Raw genomic sequence first — 17,210 nt, forward strand, 5'->3', positions numbered from 1 at the left:
TTAGAAAAACACGTGTGTTTCTCATGACTATTAATCATTTAGCATGCATAGAGAAACACAGATGTCTAATATCTCATATCAAATGGCATTAAATTCACTAAAAGCACCACCAAACTTTATCCAGGATAAGCAAGGTTCCAGTCCAACTTCCAAAATAAATTTAGAGTGGCAGATAATATAAAATGCAGCAAGGTGGTAGAAGAAAGAAAGAAAGAAAAAAACTGACAGAGCAGGAGAATAATATTCCTCAGTCACAGCCCATTTCACTAGATAATGATACAAGACTGTAGAAATCTCATCTTTTCTATCTCTATATTTTGTGGAAAAACAAAATGTAGAGATGTATTACTTTTCCTGTGTTCCAGCCAGGCAATGAAAACCAATAATGTAACCTCCCACACAATAATGTAAGCACTAATTCATCCTGGCCGGGGTTAAAGTGGTGATAAAATTTGGTCGGACACACTGACAAAAATAGGAACAGAAGCACATCCTCGCAGAGGGCCAAATCCCAGCATGCCTTTGGCCTGTGGGTGTAAACCAACGGAAACTCACACAGCCACGGGAACATGGAAAAGTCCTCCCACACATATCTCAACACCACATATCAAACCAACACTGCCTCCTACAAATCACCAGTCGAGCATGGAAAGGAAATGAGTTCACCTTGAGTCTCCTCAGACGTTGGCCGTTTCGCTTCTTCCACGTTGGAGCACAAGCCCTGGATAATGTTCAGGGATATGCCCTGCAGTGCGCTGAAGTCAGACACGATGTACACGTGGCGGTCGTGCGGTTCGCTGCCAATCTTCCGCAGTTGTTTCTCATCTGCCTCTTTTATCCCGATGGCATACAGGATTATGCCCCTGTCCCTTAGCTCCTGAGCATAGGGCTCCACGCTATCCTGAGACTGGCCGTCTGTGATCACCACAGCAATCTGTGGCACCCCATCTCTGGCTCGACTCCCGGCATGCGCCACAAAGTGCTCTTTCAGAATGAAGTCCAAGCCCAGGCCAGTCATGGTGCTACCACCCTTGTAGGTCAAGTTCCCAATATGCTGGAGAACGTCTTGCTTGGTTCTGAATGTCTTTAGGTAGAATTCTGTGTGGGGAGTGGTGCTGTACAGGACAAGGGCAATCCGCACCTCGTCAGGGCCAATGTTGAAGCTGTCAACCAGCGTGCGTAGAAAATCCTGCATTTGTTGGAAGTTTCCTGTCCCTATGCTCCAGGAGCCGTCCACCAGGAACACGATATCAGCCACAGCCTCTTTTGTGCAGACTGTAAAGCAGAGTGAAACAAAACACTGAGAGTCGTGCTGAGCAAATGAATCGGGCCATGCGTGCAGCTTTTAAAATCTACGCCCAGATGACGCACCTGTTTTTTGAGCAGTGCTGAAACAAACACATAATGTCGCAATGAAGACAATCAGGAGGTGTATCACAGTCATGTCCGTGTATCTCTGGAGACCTGAAGCACATAGTCAAAGGGGTCACTGGAGCCAGCGAAGGCAGATTCAAATCTGTCACAATGGCAAAAGAGGGCAGGAAAAAGGACATAATTGCTCAGAAAACAGGGAATGTATTTTTTGTCATGACTGAGACGGGTAGATGGAGGATGGACGTCAAATGTTTGAATGAAAACACAAAATTTACTGTGAACAGAAAAATACACAAATAAGCCAGCGTGCCTTGTATGGAATTGTGGTCCCTCTCCGGCTTTTCTCGAGATCAGCACCGAGAGGCAGACACGTCCCAGACACAACCCCCGAGACTCTGGCAATCCACGCCTTGGCTGACAATCAGCTGTTCCCAGTTCACAGGGTGATGTCCTGGTATGTGGGGAACCCCGTGAGCTGAGCCCGTGTCTGTGGAGGAGGACAACAGGGGGAGAAAACACATGTAGCTCCACTTACAGAGTCTCAGGGAGACAAAGAGCACACCTCTGCTTTTATGTTGGAGAACAGCTCCATAGATCAGGTGGGCTTAAATAGGGGACTAATGAGACAAGACAAGTCCTACCTGACACCTATTTGACAGTGAGGAGTTCTAGGGAGCCCTAGGGAGGGACCCAGTAAGAGAACTCACAACCTAGAAGTGAGGGAATGTTTATCACTACGGGACAAAGACTAACCGGGAGCCAGAGATGACACTCAACATGAGACGCAAACCACAATACTTAGGGGAAGGAGGATGTGTCGTGGGGGACAGAGCGGGTGCGGACGTGACACTTTACAACAATGCACATACAGACAGGACAAGGTAAAATACAATGACCAGACAAGGACTAGACACAATTAGAATACGTTTATACACACAACACCAGGTGCACACAAGCATCAGAATCAGTAAACACCAAACTCTGGACCGGAACATAAAACTGGAGCAATACACTCCAGTCAGTCAAGTCATGAATGCATCTCATTTGTAAAAAAGCCAGATAATTCAGACCTGCAGCCTCCCAATATTGTCACTCCTAGAATGACGATGTCCACTTGCTCAAGGTCAGGTGTAACAGTGAAACCGAGAAGTAAAATGTTTTATCAAACAGCCTGCTGAGAAATTAAAAACAAGATGTTTTTGTCTGCTGATGAATTATGTTACAAAATAATTGTTAGTTTCAACTCTACACATTCATATACACAAATAATCAATAAACGTGTAATATCATTAATCGTTAACATACTGCAAAATATCAGAAAATGCTGCATCAAATATTGATATTCAATAATAATAATCAAATTATAATTTTCTTCAAGCTGCCTTTACTATGAATTGCTCAGGGACAAGAAAAAATCTAAACCATGAATAATTAACATTAGTGGAAAAAAAATCTGTATACAGAATGTTACTGTTATTATACATCAGGTTTCTTTTTAACATGTGATTGATATAAAAGTCCATTAACAAATATCTAAATACATTTTAAATACCTTACATGCCTTTTAAATGAAACAATTTGTCCAAATAAAGTTATTTACAGCACATATACATTTATTCATGACTATTGTAGTACACGTTTCTCTGTGCTTGCCTACATATCTGCATACACTACATATCACACAAGTTTACTTACATTAGGGTGGCAGTGGGAGCTCTGACATCCAGTCTGAGATGATGTGATGCTGTCATGGCGAGGTGATAATTTCACAGCCACTCCTCTCACAGACACACAAACACTGAGTGCTGATGGACCACCTGCACTCCGTCAGACTGAGCGCGCTCAGTCTGGACAGACTGCACGTTCTGCAGCTGACACACGGGTGGCGCTGAACTCTGGCGAAATGACAAGGGAGTTTGTCTGGATTTAAATGGATGGAGGGTCTTAACAAGGACTTTCGTGCTGAAATGTTAATCTGTTGTGGGCCATTCCCATTTACAGCCATTCAATTATATTATATTGAATGTAGTCCAGCTAGGTCCATGTGAAAAACGACAGAAAAAAAAAATCCCAAAGATGTCCCTCTGCTACAAAATTTTTTGGCTTCTCTTCAGCTCTACTATTTATTTCACAAATGTTTGACATCACACATCTGTTCAATTATGGTAGCCTGGTCGCGAGTGATGACCTTCACGTAAGACAACTTAAAACAATTTACTCTCACAGGATGTTGTGTAAGACATTGTGTATGCTTGTGGGGACATTCCTCTTGTCTCAGATATTATAAATGGCACTTTTAAATTGTATTGGCAACTATGGCTGCCAAGTACTTTAGCAAAGATCACAGATGAGCAGTGTTTACCGCAGACTCTGGTTCTATGATGTACTAAGCAGAAGTATTTCACAGCATGTAGCTCTTAATATAACTGTCGCATGTAAATGGTTCGCTGGTGAATCAAATAAGGCAGTAACAAACAGGCAGTTTCGCAGTGATATCCCAAACTGTTTTATTAGTAGTAGTTGTGCTACTCTATTAAGATCAATTAATTCTGGATGGTATTAATACCGTCATTTCAACTGGTGTGAAACCAGCTTTACTGGTGAAATTTACTATACCATTTTGAAATACCTTGCCTGTGTGTTGGACATGAGTAGCACATCAAATTTAGTAAACAATACAACAGCAAAATATGTATGATTTGACTGATGTTTTTGCCATAAGTTGTATTTATTTATTTACTAACTATCATTTCTAACATTCTTTACAAGCAGTATGTAATTTTGAAAGACCATTAGATCATTTTATGCTATTAGTTAGGATGTTGAGCATGATGTTTGAATTCCCGTCTCCGGGATTTTTGTTTTCCTTTTCTTCTGGCTCTCGCTGTTTCCCAGGCAACCAGATATAAAGAAGACTGTGTACCACGCAAGGAGACACTTTGACATCTGGATAAACACACAGCTATGTGAACTCTCCATAGAATGTGATTTAAATTTTACAGTAAGATAATGAATTTACAGTGAACCTTGCACAAACGAACACGGTTACAAACAGACAGGTTACAGCCATTGTACCAGAAAAGCAGACACTCAGTACACACAATATGAATAAACGTATTAGAATAATTTGCATAAGATCCAGCACCTAGCCTGAAATCAACTTGCAATAATTTAGTTTGTGTAATGGAACATGAGAAAGCTGTCATAAACTTCTGGAAGAGTTCCAGACCTCAGCGTAAAATCATCAGAAACCTCGGTCCCAGGTGTCAGAACTCTGCAGTGGTGGAAGTGTCTTCTGTGGAGTGATGATTCACGCTTCTGCGGAGAAAAAAATCTCAATACAACAGTGACACCTGGTGTTTAAAAAGGATTTCATTTCAAACTGATCCACCAGTAGACACAGATTATCTGAATAATTTAAGATGTTAATAATATTGTTTCATAGAATCACTGTGATGTATTTATACATTTATTCAGGATGTGTTGGAGCCAACAGTTGGCCCTTGTAGTGCAGTCATATTTGGAAAGTAATGAAGTACAAACACATAATTTTGAGTATCTATACTTTACTTCACTATTCTGCCAACATCTTGCAAACAGAAAGGAACAGCGTTATGCAGGCAGACACATGTGAAAACAATCAGGAAACTCAATAACTCAGGACAAACACCAAACCCCGGACACCCTAACCCACCCCCCGCCACAGTTTGTAATTAAATTATGACATTTTGTGATTTGATCTCACATTTGTTCTGAGGAGGGAGTTACATCATTGTCATTTAAAGTTAAAAAACAGATGTGGAAGGAAAAAAAATGTGGGGTGGGTAGACATTGTCTCATTCACACAGCTTAAGTGATTGGAGAGGAATAAGAAGAGAATCTGCGACTGCCTGCTGAAGAAAGAGAAAGAGCAGAGGAAAAAGACGTCCAGCAAAATTCATAAAATGGGGTATAAAATCACTCATTTCCAATGTAGTATGAGGGAACAACACATAAAGTGCACATACAAAGTGTACACAGGCCTTTTTAAGATAAAGATAAAAAATAATGAAACCACTGTAAATAATTGTAAAAACTTTCCCCATCTTTTAATGTGACCTATAATCTGTAAAATTAGACTAAAAAACAAAGATCTTAGGGATGCAGTCACATGGTGGAAAGACACACTTTTGCATGACTTTCAGGGAATTTAGTACAAAGAATACGAGCTCGCACCAAAACAAGACATAAAAAACAAGACCCGATAAAAAGGAGGAACGGCTGCACTCAATCAGTGAATGAGGAATACATCATGCAATACAAAACTCCGGTCCGAATCATGGAGATTTACATTTATCAAACGCCCTTATCCAGAGAAGCTTACAATCAGTAGTTACAGGGACAGGCCCCCCCTTGGAGCCACTTAGGGTTAAGTGTCTTCCTCATGGACACAATGGTAGTAAGTGGGGTTTGAACCTGGGTCTTCTGGTTCATAGGCGAGCGTCTTACCCACTAGGCTACTACCACCCTCCTGAGTCAGTTTTTGATAGCTGCGTGCACACACCCAGACACCTATGGACAATTTGGGGTCACCACTCCATCTGACACATTTGGATGGTGGGAGGAAACCAGAGAACCCAGTGGAAAACTATGCCAATCAGTGATGTACGGATCAATCCAAACTATCAATAGTTGGTATCAGTATTGGATCGATACTAGTGTGATGGGGTACTTTCGATACTTTTGCTCTTCTTATTCTTTCCGTCCCATGTTTCAACTGAAAGTAGACAAAGAAATCCAGACTTTCCTCAGTACCGCAGACTGTGACTGCTCCGTGTTAAACTGTTCACTTGCGAGCCATTGAGGTTTTTGCTGCATTTCACAGGCTTTGATGTCACTTCAGAGGTAATGAGCTTCAAAGGTTCTGTCCCATTCTCATCTGTGGGTGGAACAGAACACAGAAGTTAGATGATGGATGTCGAGGAGGAGCAGGAGGATACGGAGGAGGACAACAAAGACGTGTTGCCTCTGAGGGACACTCCATTCTAGACGTTGGCAACATGGCTGCAGTTTGCTTTGAAGCCCCTTTCAAACCGGGTTTGTTTCCTTGGCTGCAGGGGACTAGAGGAAGAGGCAGAAATAGACTCCCTCCTGAGCAAAATGAGGTCCGTCTTGGTGTGAGGGTGGAAAAAATCTTGACCATCAAGCCACTGGGAGTTGTGTCTGAATGAGGCTAAGTATCTCCTTCACAGGTTGGTTGGGCTGTTGGCAAGGGCAGAGCGGTCAAGGGGCAAATGGGAACGACTCCACGCACTGCACTTCCCCCATTTACCATCCGTCTGGGAAATGCACAGCGTCTTCACCACCACTGGTTCCACCTCAGTCCTTCTACACCGTATCGTCCTGGTGCCACAACCTGATGGCCATTTTCAGTACCACCAAGGCAGCCCAGCTCCCATCAACCTGCTTCCGGGCACCACCAGGGGGTCACCTCCACTCACTGTCCCGATTCGAGCACCAGGCCATGGGCCAAGGCCCGTTCCGCCCTCTCTCTCTGCCCAGTACTATCGGCCACACCCGGTCAGCTGCGATTCCGGGTGGGTGGCAGAGTGTGGCTCAACACCCAGGACCTCCAGCTCAGCTCAGAGGCATGGAAGCTGGCCCCGCGGTTCATCGCCACTACAGGATCCTCAACTGTATCAACCCAGTCACTTACCAACTATGACTCTGTCCATCCGGGTCCACCCTGTATTCCGTGTCAGTCCCCTCATTCGTCACCTTTCTTCTACACCCACCTGCTGGAGCTCCGCCTCCACTCCGGATCATCAACGGGGGTCCTGCGTATAAGGTTCAGCTCATCCTGGACATGGCCCTGAGGAACGATCCTGGATTTGTCTCTCATCACATCGCTCCTCCTCCGTTCCGGGGACACTTTGGTCACATGGCAGTACGAATACAGGACCGGGTTTCCTATATAATTAGCACTTTGACAGCTGGCTGGTGCTCAGTCTGTCATCCCAGCTTTAGAATCTTAAGAATTGATTCATTATAAAATGCATTCAGCCATAATTTTAATGTAACTCACAAAAATATTAAATAATGTCTATAGAAGATGAAATTAAGATGGTGAAATAAAAAGTAATAAAAACACAGGTTTTAAAAATCCACATTTAATACACAACCTGCCAACTTCACATCCTGCCAAACTGTATGAAAAACAATGGGGTTGACTTGGGGATGAGGTTATTTCACAGTGATTGTACGCATTCTATTTATGGTGCCCTTCATGTGGGAAAAACAAAAACTTTTTTACAGCACCTAGTGTTGAACATAGCATACACGAATGGCACAAATATAGACACGGAATACATTTTCCGTTTTGATTTCAAGCATACATTTGAACCCGTATTTGTTTACAGTCTGTTACAACACCGGTTAAGTTCGTGCAATTAAAATGTCTAATTGTAATTTACACAACCATGTGCAGCTTGTACACGTAAAATTGGGGTTTCGTCGTTTTATAATGTAAATTCTTTCTGGATTACTTTCATCATCACATGGTTAGCTATTTATTCAGTTGAGACAGGGATAGTTGAGACATGTTGGCAAGAGCATCACATGGACATGATATACTCACAACTCATTCACTTTCATAATGGAACAGGCTCTAATTTTTCTTCTAACTTATCTCAAGGCAGTTCAGTTAAGGTGTCCTCACACAACGCGCCTCACAGTCCTCCTTTGTGTCAAAACGATTACCACTTCCATTACACCCACCATACCAGAAGCGTAAGCATTCATTCTGCTTTATGTCATAGTACCATTTAACTGTGAAGCTCTGACAACTTCCTTGATTTTGCCTCAGAAGGCACACATCTGCAAAAGAACACAAAGAAGTATATTACACAGTTAATCCAGATTATTATTAATAAATAACATTAATAAATAATGTTTGTTACCATCATTTTTTGGTGTGTCCTGTGTTATTTGTAAAACTGATGGTGCTGTGAGTACAAAGAAGCAAGAAGAACATTACAAAGAAAAAAAATCTGCATAAATTTCAAAACTTTAATAATATTACTTCACTGTTTATTAAAAAAGACTGTTCATATGCTGACAAAGGTCTTGATAAAGTCTCTAAAATAAACTAGTTTTTTGTTCCATGCAGTACTAGTTTTATATATATATTTTAGATATGGTATGGTAAGAACTTACTGTAATAACTACACGCCAGCAAGCATTCACTTTCCGTGTTAAACCGGTTGTTGTTACCGTCACAACCACCGTACCAGAAGGGTGAGCATGCACCAATCGCCCTATTGTAATACCATCTTTGCACATACTGCCCACAAAGGGTGCCGATGTCCATTTCCAGTTGACACTGGGCTGAAATTAGAACAGTCTTATTTACCACTGTGCTTATACCATGCAGAATACATGCTAGGAGATGTGTTTAGACATGCATTAAAATTTTGAATTTAATTTAAATGTGCAAAACATGCAAAACTGACACATTCATCTAGACAATATTTCACTCGATTTAACAACATATTCTTATCTTCACAACATTGCCCCCATCAAAGATCCTATGAGTGCCTTCAGTAAATTCCCTTTGAATCACAACTCAATGTAAGCCATAGTCATTCAAAAAGTTTCATCTAAGGTTCCAATTCAGTCGTCTCTGCAAACCTGTCAGAATGTTTACATATTGTGCTTGTCCCTGAAGTTGACAATGGATCATTAGCTCAATAGGCACATTATGCTCATCAATAAGCAGTTGAAATGAAAGCATTTTTATCAACCGACCTTTAGAAACATTTCTGCATATCGCTATAGATTTGAGTGGTGGTCTTGCACCTACCATTATTATCTCCACGTCCAACTGTAGGCTCTTCTAGCATTAGTCCAGTGTGGTCTGTTTGTCCAAGGTTAGTCTGTTCTGTATCCTCTTCTTCTTCTTCTATAGTGTATTCAAGTTCTATTTGCTCATCATATTGTGAAGTAGGCAGAGGTACTCTGTTGAAGAAGAGCACTGTCTCATTTATATATCCTTTACATACCATTACATCACATCCTTGCCCTAGCAGACCCTAGCAACTTCATGCTTGCCTTCAGTATTACTCACATACAACCCCCGGCATCTATTTCAACTTTGCGGTGGTTGCAATACTACCTTTCTATCGGGCGCTCTGCTGCCTCAAAAACGCCATCCAGATCCACATCAAACTGCTGCCCAGTTTGTGTTTGGAAATCCTGGCAGTTCAATCGGAGTGATGGAGAAGGATATGCATTTATGCCTCCTGAGGAAATATGTACATGGTCAAGCTAAGCATATCTAGAAAAATACAGAACATTTTATCAAGTGAAATTTTTACCAGGAATCTGTTATATGGGAAGGATTTCTTTGGGAAACTAGTTATTTCAAGCAGTGTTAACAAGATCACCTATATTTGTTCAATTAAAAGGGTCATTTGCCCTCAAGTAAAAACACAGCAAAAATGTAAAATAGTATTGGGATGAATCTGAAGGTTGTTTTCTAGAAAGATCTTTTGATATACTAATGCATTTAATTATGTCAAATTACTGAATGAAATATTTTTGGATTTTATCGTTGGCTTGTGGAAACAATAGTATTTCAGCAGTGACATTAAGCTGATTGGGTTAACATATGCAATTGCATAAATTTGGTTATTTTGACAGAGAATTTACATCAATACTTAATTGAGCCTCTAGATGCATCCTTTAGCCTTTGATGAGTGTGTAGCTTCTGGATGGAGGTATTTGTACCATTCTTCCATAGAAAATGTTTCCAGTTCAGTTAAATTTGATGGCTGCTGAACATGGACAGCCTGCTTCATGCATCCCACAGATTTTTGAGCCTGTGATGGTTATTCCAGAGCTTTGTACTTCTTCCTCTGCATGAATGCCTTTGTAGATTTCGAGCTGTGTTTTGGGTTATTGCCTCATTATTGCCGCAATATCCGACTCCTTCATAACTTCAACTTCGTAACATCAACTGATGGATGCATGAAAACTTTCCTGAAACATTTATTGACTTTGGCTTTAACAAGCATCCCAATTATTAAATATAATTAATTTAATAAAAAATAGTGCTTCTCTAAAAACATTCCACTGTTTTTGTTGAAAGTGCCTGAACATTATTGTGCAGGCTGAGAGGGTTTCCCAAGCATTTTTGTTATTAATGAATTATATGTAAAAGATGTAATATATATACAGAGATACTGTAAAATGAAAATAAACAAAGTAGAGTACATACTCTTCAAGATGCTCAGGAAAGCTCTCAGGAATCGTTGGCCATACTCCTGCTCGCCCTTCTTCACGTCTCCCAGGTGAACTATGTGTTGCTCCAGAGGGAAGCTCGCAAGCTCCGTCACCTGTGTGTTGTTGAAGCTGTTCCCAGTTGTTAAAGTGAACAGCACTATGCCCTGACATTTTGCCATGTTGGAGATGAAGTGAAGTTTGGCTCTGTCGGTGTAGCTGGTCTCTCCGCCAACAACAGCCAACACCATTCTGTTTTTCCGTGGCTTGGGGGTGGTGAGGAGATCCTTCATTATAACCCACTCCACTGCATGCCCAAGCTCTGAGGTACCACCCGCTTGCTTCATGGAGAGGATGTGACTTTTCATTTGGCTGTGGTCCTCATAGGCCAAAAACCCATACTCCTTTTTGACTGGTGACTGTCCATGAACTAAATCATGGGTGGAGATCTGCTGATACAGTGCAACTCTAGCCTGATTGTCTGACTTCTTTGGCTGGTTGCTTACCACTACCTGCTCTAACACTGAGCCCAGAAGCTCTTTCACTCCATCATATTGCTCTGCTTGAACATTGCGAGAACCGTCCACCACCACAGCCAGATCCATGTCCAGTTGCAGTGGCTCTGGCACCATATAGATACCAGCACATCTTTCTGCTGGTCTACAGGGATCTGAAAGCAGAAGGAAGAACTCTGAGTCTGATAAAAGAGGGCAATAACATTCCTATGTAGGAATGCGACTGCTGGAGCCCATTCTGAGACACTGGGAACAGGATGCGGACTCACCCACACATGTACAATCCACTCACACACAGACCCACCTACAGGAAATGTATTGTCACCTACTGTGTATGGAGAGCTGGGGGGAACCCGGAGAAAACCCGAGCCAACACGGGAAGAGCATGCAAAGTCAACACAAAGAAGGCCAGAGGTGGGATTCACCTTGGAGGTGCGAATCCATTTCACGAGCATAGCTGTAGAAGCTTATGGGATCTTACCATAGCAGATTATGCACTGCTGAATCCTTTTCAGCTGTTCTTTTGGCTCTCGTCCACTCTCCAGGGTCGTCACAATAAAGCTTCTTGTTTCATCAGTCTGCATGATAAATACATTATTTGGAAATTTTACCTTAGATTTGTATCCGCACTCTGGGTAAGATAGACATATAATAGGGTTACAATGAATGATTGACTTTATTGTCCTTCCTCCAAGACATTTTCATGACTGCAATCTGCTGTAAATGACAGTGTAAAGATTAGAGCATATAGGATTATTTGTATTGACTGTATTGTACCTCAAAAGCACGGCGAACATTGGGCGTGTTCCTGAAGCCAATGACAGCAGGATGAATGTCGAGAGCTTTGAACTCCAGAACTGCAGTGTTGATGGACGTGGCATCCTGGGATGGCCCGTTTGCAAAGAAAATTGCCACCTTCCTCATCAGCAAGGCTTGTCTGGTGCGTTTGAAGACGTTCCTTGCAACAAAGCGCATGGCAGCACCAATATTGCGGGGACTGGATGAGCGCTCCAGGGATAGGTTATTCACCGCCTCCAGCAGGTGCTTCTTTTGGTGGTAGTCAGAGAAACGGATCAGGTACTTGGTGTTGGAGCTGTAGGACACCACGGCAACACGGGCTCCTGTGGGGCAGTTACTCTCCGCTATGGAGATGTCCTCCAGAAGGTCAACAACCCTGGAGCGCATTCTCTCAAAGACCTGTGGTGTAACATCTTGAGATGTGTCCAAGGCAAGGACCAGCTCAGTAGGGTAGGCTGGGCACTCAGTTCGCCCTGGGAGCACAATATTTAATATAAGCGTGTAATTGATATTAAATACTATGTATTCTGAGAACATTCATCCAGGATTGAAAATTAGATTTTACAGTTGTCCATTTTCACAGCTTCAAATGCATGAACTGACTGTTCAGTAGTTGTCTAATACTTTCACGTCTTGACAGGTGGCTCTGAATCAAGATCGATCATCAGCGTTAGTCACTTTCCTTGACTCTGTTTCAAATGTTGTGGATGAGCATATAATGTAAACTGCTCAGCAAACTTACCAATAGCACAAGCTGTTTAGGGGGGAAAAGAAAAAGATGTTTTTGCTTTGCCGGTATTGTGAAATAACTATTACTTAAATAATAATAAGTACTTATTGCTACAGACTATGCAATAAATACATGCTTACCACAGTTGTCACGAACATAGGAGATAAGCTGACAACCCTAAAGGTACAAGAACATGAAAGTTGTAAATCAAGATTTATGTGTTCTGTGTGCCACTGTCTCTGAAAATAATGACTTACCGACATTGTTGTGGATCCCGGTGGTCCTCTTTGACCCTAATAATAAAGAAAGAACATTGGCAGCAAAAACCAGACACATATTCCAACCTGATTCATGGTGTAAAAGTAAAAGTGTTTTTTTATGTGTTCAATATGGTAAACAATACATAGCAAAATATTGATCAGCACACATTTGCATATAATTTTTTACAAAAACTTTATGAATAGTATGAGCTCACATTTCACAATATATAAAGAAAAGTATAGGATTAACTCTTACTCTGTGCCCATTTGGTCCTGGGCTTCCACGATCTCCTTGTTGACCAGGATTGCCTGCATTACCCTGATGAATGAATCAAGCCTTAAATGAAGCTTCAAATGTACACAACTCAATGAAACTTCAAATTTACACAATTATATATGTATCCTCACTCCTCTGCCATGGTTTCCTTTTGCTCCACGCCCTCCACCAGACCCCTTAACACCATCTTCTCCCTGTATTCAAAAATAAGAATAAAAATCCACGAGAAGCCCAAACTCATTACCTCTTCAAAGTCTTTAAGGGATAGAGAGCGACCACATATGGTTAAAATAATATGCATAGGACTCATTTAAAGCTGTTCATAATTCTTCTTCTTCATAACACAGACGCATGTACATATCTGGAACACATGCTATGGCATGCATTATGTATGTTATATCTTACCTGCAGTCCAGGGTATCCTGGAAAACCTGTTTCCCCCTTGGGGCAGAAAACAGTCATACACTGAATCTTATACACTGAAGTACTTTGTCAAAAATATATATGAAACACATGGGTCAAAAGCACCAACTGCTTTAATAAAACAGATAAAAAATGGATTCATACCTTTATACCCTTACTTCCAGGGAATCCATATCCATCTCTTCCATCCTGGCCCTGTATAAACAGAGGTATGTGTGTGAATTTCAGTGTATGACTTGATTAATTTATTTCAAAACTATGTAGACAGAATACACATGATTCAAAAAGTATACATAGCATGGCTGCTGTGATTCTGTAAAAAAAAACATTATTCATACAATGTTGTGCACAATATTAAATGGTCAATATAGAGATGCTATTTCAATTTACAGACAAAACCTCAGCTGCAGATATAGTGTGGTTGACTGACCGGCATTCCTCTAGGCCCCAGTGATCCAATGGATCCTTTAATTCCAGGATCGCCTGATTGACCCTAGAGATGTAGAACTTGTTAAGTCTGTTGTTTTTTCAGGTAAAAGACTGAACATAAAATGGGGAGTTTTACTATGTACAGTCTGACACGCACCTTTTGTCCTTTCTCCCCTTGACTTCCTCTGGAACCTTTGGGTCCTGGAGGCCCTGGTGGTCCCTACAGGAAAATAGTAAGTGCTATTAGCAAAGAAATTGTGATGCCTAGGAGCTCAGGACACAATTAGAAAGGGTCTAATAACCTGCAAATCCACTTATTAGGAGAGAGTGATTAAAACTCTTAATTAAAGTGAAAGTGATTATCATTGTGATACACAGCACAGCACAAAGTGACACAATGAAATGTGTCCTCTGCATTTAACCCATCACCCTGAGTGAGCAGTGGGCAGCCATGACAGGTGCCCGGGGAGCAGTGAGTGGGGACGGTGCTTTGCTCAGTGGCCCCTTGGCAGACCGCGATTCGAACGGGCAACCTTCTGATTACGCTATGCTATGTATACTTCAGGCCACCACAGCCCTATTAGTCACACTGCGCAGCATTCATGTGTCGTGCATTTTTGGTCGCTCATGTTTTCATGTTATTGCCCGTATGATGCGTGTTTTCTTTTTGAAAAGTCTTTTTTTCTGTTTGGGCCATTGCACCTCTGTACTTTTCTTTTATGACACATGTGCATTTACATATCTGGCTTTACAGAAATAACAGAAATAATGACACATATTGAGGTATTCAATCTATAAGAAATAGGCATGTATTCTATTATAATGACACATTAATGCAATCAGTCTTTCATGAGGATGCTGGTGTACAGTTTATTTATATTTTCTTTGCATAAGACTAAAATGTTTCCAAAAAAAATTTGACTGGGCTCTGCACCAAAACAGACAAAAATCAGAATTATATAAACTCACCTGAGGTCCTTGTAATCCAAGAGAGCCAATTGGTCCTGGTTGACCTATGGGTCCTCTGCCTCCCTGAAGAGTAAAAAGAGTAAAATTAGAAACATAAGCAGTTCCTTTTTTTAAATGAAGAAACTATATATAAATATTTATAAGCAGTAGGTTTCAAAATATATATTTCTTATGATGAAACATCTGTCACTCAAATGGAATGTCCAGAAAAATATATTTCCACAATAATTATGTTTCATCAGTATACATAAATTTATGTGAATGTGAATGTGTTTATGAAACTGAATGAATGTGCTCTAAAACAAAAGAAAAAGCACAATCAATGAAAGGATGGCCACTACCTGGGGTCCATTAGGCCCAGGGCTCCCAAGGTATCCAAGGTCTCCTGGATCGCCTCTTGCACCCTGAAATTGTACAGATACAGCAGCCAGTTGAACCATAACAGCATTACTTACTTATGGCACTTCAATGCAGTTTTTGAATCAATTCCCAATTCAATCAGTATTGATAAGTGAACACAGAACATCTGCAGAATTTATAGTGGCAGTGAAGCATTCTCCAGATGCTCTTGAAACATACTGTGGTACAAATGACAATGCAAGACAACATTCTAACATGATGTTAGAATGTTGAATTCAGGAATTTTTTACCTTGTCACCTGGTGCTCCTCTTCTCCCATGTGGGCCCTTCAGGAAGGTGAAGAATTAGCAAATTAATGAACAAATAAATGAATGAATGATGTTACTATGGAGTAAACAACAAATGAAAAAAAAAAGTCCTACTAGATTTCCAGGGCTTCCAGGTCCTCCAGGCTCTCCATCTGGCCCCATGTCACCCTGTTATAATTAACATTTAGAAGTATTTAGTTTAATACTGCCTGTTTTTTTTTTTTTTTTAAGACAATATGCTTCCTTCCATGTCTTCCTTAACTGATTTCAAATGATGTTACACACATGCTGTAAGGGTTAATTCTGTTCAGACAGTGTATCAAGGGAAGAGTTTGTTTTGGGTGTTTCACAAAATTCCAGGAAGGCAGAAGTGTGATAAGGAGCACACTAACATTCCTTGGAAAAACATTTGGTTCGGTTTCCAGTACACAGTGAAATACATGTTGTCTACTTTATTAAATGATAAAGATACCAAATGTATATTGTAAAAAAAAAGACCAAATAACAAATGTATATTGTAAAAACCACTGATAAGATATGACTTACTGTGTATATATGCTTCAGAGTTGCTTGCAGGAAACAATAACTTAACTACAAACTTCTCAATTAATAAATCAATTACATCTCAATAATTTGTATTTGTGTCACGAGACTATTTGCCTTTTTATTTGCCTGCTTGTTTGTCTTTTCAATGGTTTGTACTTTGATGTGCCAAATAAATCTCACTTGCAATAATTTAGATAAGGATAGGTTTAGTTAGAAGCATCCTTTAACTTTATACATAACTAAATGTGATTTGTAAATCTGCAATGGCCACAATGGTGACACTTTGTATGCTTTTTTTTTTTATTTCATAAATAAATCATACATAAAAAATGTCTGCATATGATGCATAAATTCATATATGGGAGCATAGTGGATATTAAGCATAAGAATGTTATGCTTAATAGTGGTAACACTATTATATTATTCTTTCCCCATTTTCTTCTTTTTCATAATCTGTATAAATTTTTGATTTATACTGTTGAATATATTCCACCTACCACTGGGCCTTGTCCGCCTCTCTCACCCCTTGGTCCTGTATTTGTGTTGTCTTTTCCAGACTCTCCCTAAATAGTAGAAATGTTGTGAATATTATCTATTTCCGCAACACAGTATCATATTAATGAATTCTATTGGTTTTGTGTCAACATTAAATTACTAGACAATATTTTCCATTTCTAAAGGAAAATTATATTCACTGGTGTTTACTTACAGGATCTCCTCTTAATCCTCGTTGTCCCTTAACCCCCGCGTCCCCTCTGATGCCCTGTCGACCCTGGAATACAGTAGATGTTGTTTTTCTGATCCCCATATTTCCCTTTAGTCCTGGATGTTGAGCTGTAATATGGCGAGGATCTTACTGGATTGCCTGGGTCTCCTTTTTCTCCTACAGTCCCAGGCACTCCTGTAGCACCCTACAAAAGACTCATTAATGTGATTAAATATATTGATTTGTTACACATTTAC

At 40.6% G+C, this 17,210-nt stretch overlaps 1 protein-coding gene across 1 annotated transcript in view; it reads right to left on the reverse strand.

Annotated features, from left to right (window-relative positions):
* col6a4a (collagen, type VI, alpha 4a) overlaps window positions 1-17,210 on the reverse strand; it is a 40,533-nt gene that overhangs the window by 11,438 nt on the left and 11,885 nt on the right. The window contains exons 20-47 of the mRNA XM_028980996.1: window positions 17,105-17,158; window positions 16,957-17,019; window positions 16,745-16,810; window positions 15,816-15,869; window positions 15,684-15,719; window positions 15,375-15,437; window positions 15,034-15,096; window positions 14,222-14,284; window positions 14,066-14,128; window positions 13,780-13,830; window positions 13,618-13,653; window positions 13,344-13,406; window positions 13,192-13,254; window positions 12,933-12,968; window positions 12,816-12,852; window positions 12,688-12,699; window positions 11,925-12,418; window positions 11,629-11,725; window positions 10,631-11,302; window positions 9,527-9,653; window positions 9,215-9,369; window positions 8,569-8,739; window positions 8,313-8,357; window positions 8,059-8,229; window positions 7,149-7,284; window positions 1,685-1,722; window positions 1,372-1,464; window positions 667-1,275 (exon numbers count right to left, since the gene is read on the reverse strand). Coding sequence (XP_028836829.1) covers window positions 667-1,275; window positions 1,372-1,464; window positions 1,685-1,722; window positions 7,149-7,284; window positions 8,059-8,229; window positions 8,313-8,357; window positions 8,569-8,739; window positions 9,215-9,369; window positions 9,527-9,653; window positions 10,631-11,302; window positions 11,629-11,725; window positions 11,925-12,418; window positions 12,688-12,699; window positions 12,816-12,852; window positions 12,933-12,968; window positions 13,192-13,254; window positions 13,344-13,406; window positions 13,618-13,653; window positions 13,780-13,830; window positions 14,066-14,128; window positions 14,222-14,284; window positions 15,034-15,096; window positions 15,375-15,437; window positions 15,684-15,719; window positions 15,816-15,869; window positions 16,745-16,810; window positions 16,957-17,019; window positions 17,105-17,158 — 3,631 coding nt within the window. The remainder of the gene's footprint in view (window positions 1-666; window positions 1,276-1,371; window positions 1,465-1,684; window positions 1,723-7,148; window positions 7,285-8,058; window positions 8,230-8,312; window positions 8,358-8,568; window positions 8,740-9,214; window positions 9,370-9,526; window positions 9,654-10,630; window positions 11,303-11,628; window positions 11,726-11,924; window positions 12,419-12,687; window positions 12,700-12,815; window positions 12,853-12,932; window positions 12,969-13,191; window positions 13,255-13,343; window positions 13,407-13,617; window positions 13,654-13,779; window positions 13,831-14,065; window positions 14,129-14,221; window positions 14,285-15,033; window positions 15,097-15,374; window positions 15,438-15,683; window positions 15,720-15,815; window positions 15,870-16,744; window positions 16,811-16,956; window positions 17,020-17,104; window positions 17,159-17,210) is intronic.

Source organism: Denticeps clupeoides, chromosome 5, assembly GCF_900700375.1.
Source record: "Denticeps clupeoides chromosome 5, fDenClu1.1, whole genome shotgun sequence".
Lineage (NCBI taxonomy): Eukaryota > Metazoa > Chordata > Actinopteri > Clupeiformes > Denticipitidae > Denticeps > Denticeps clupeoides.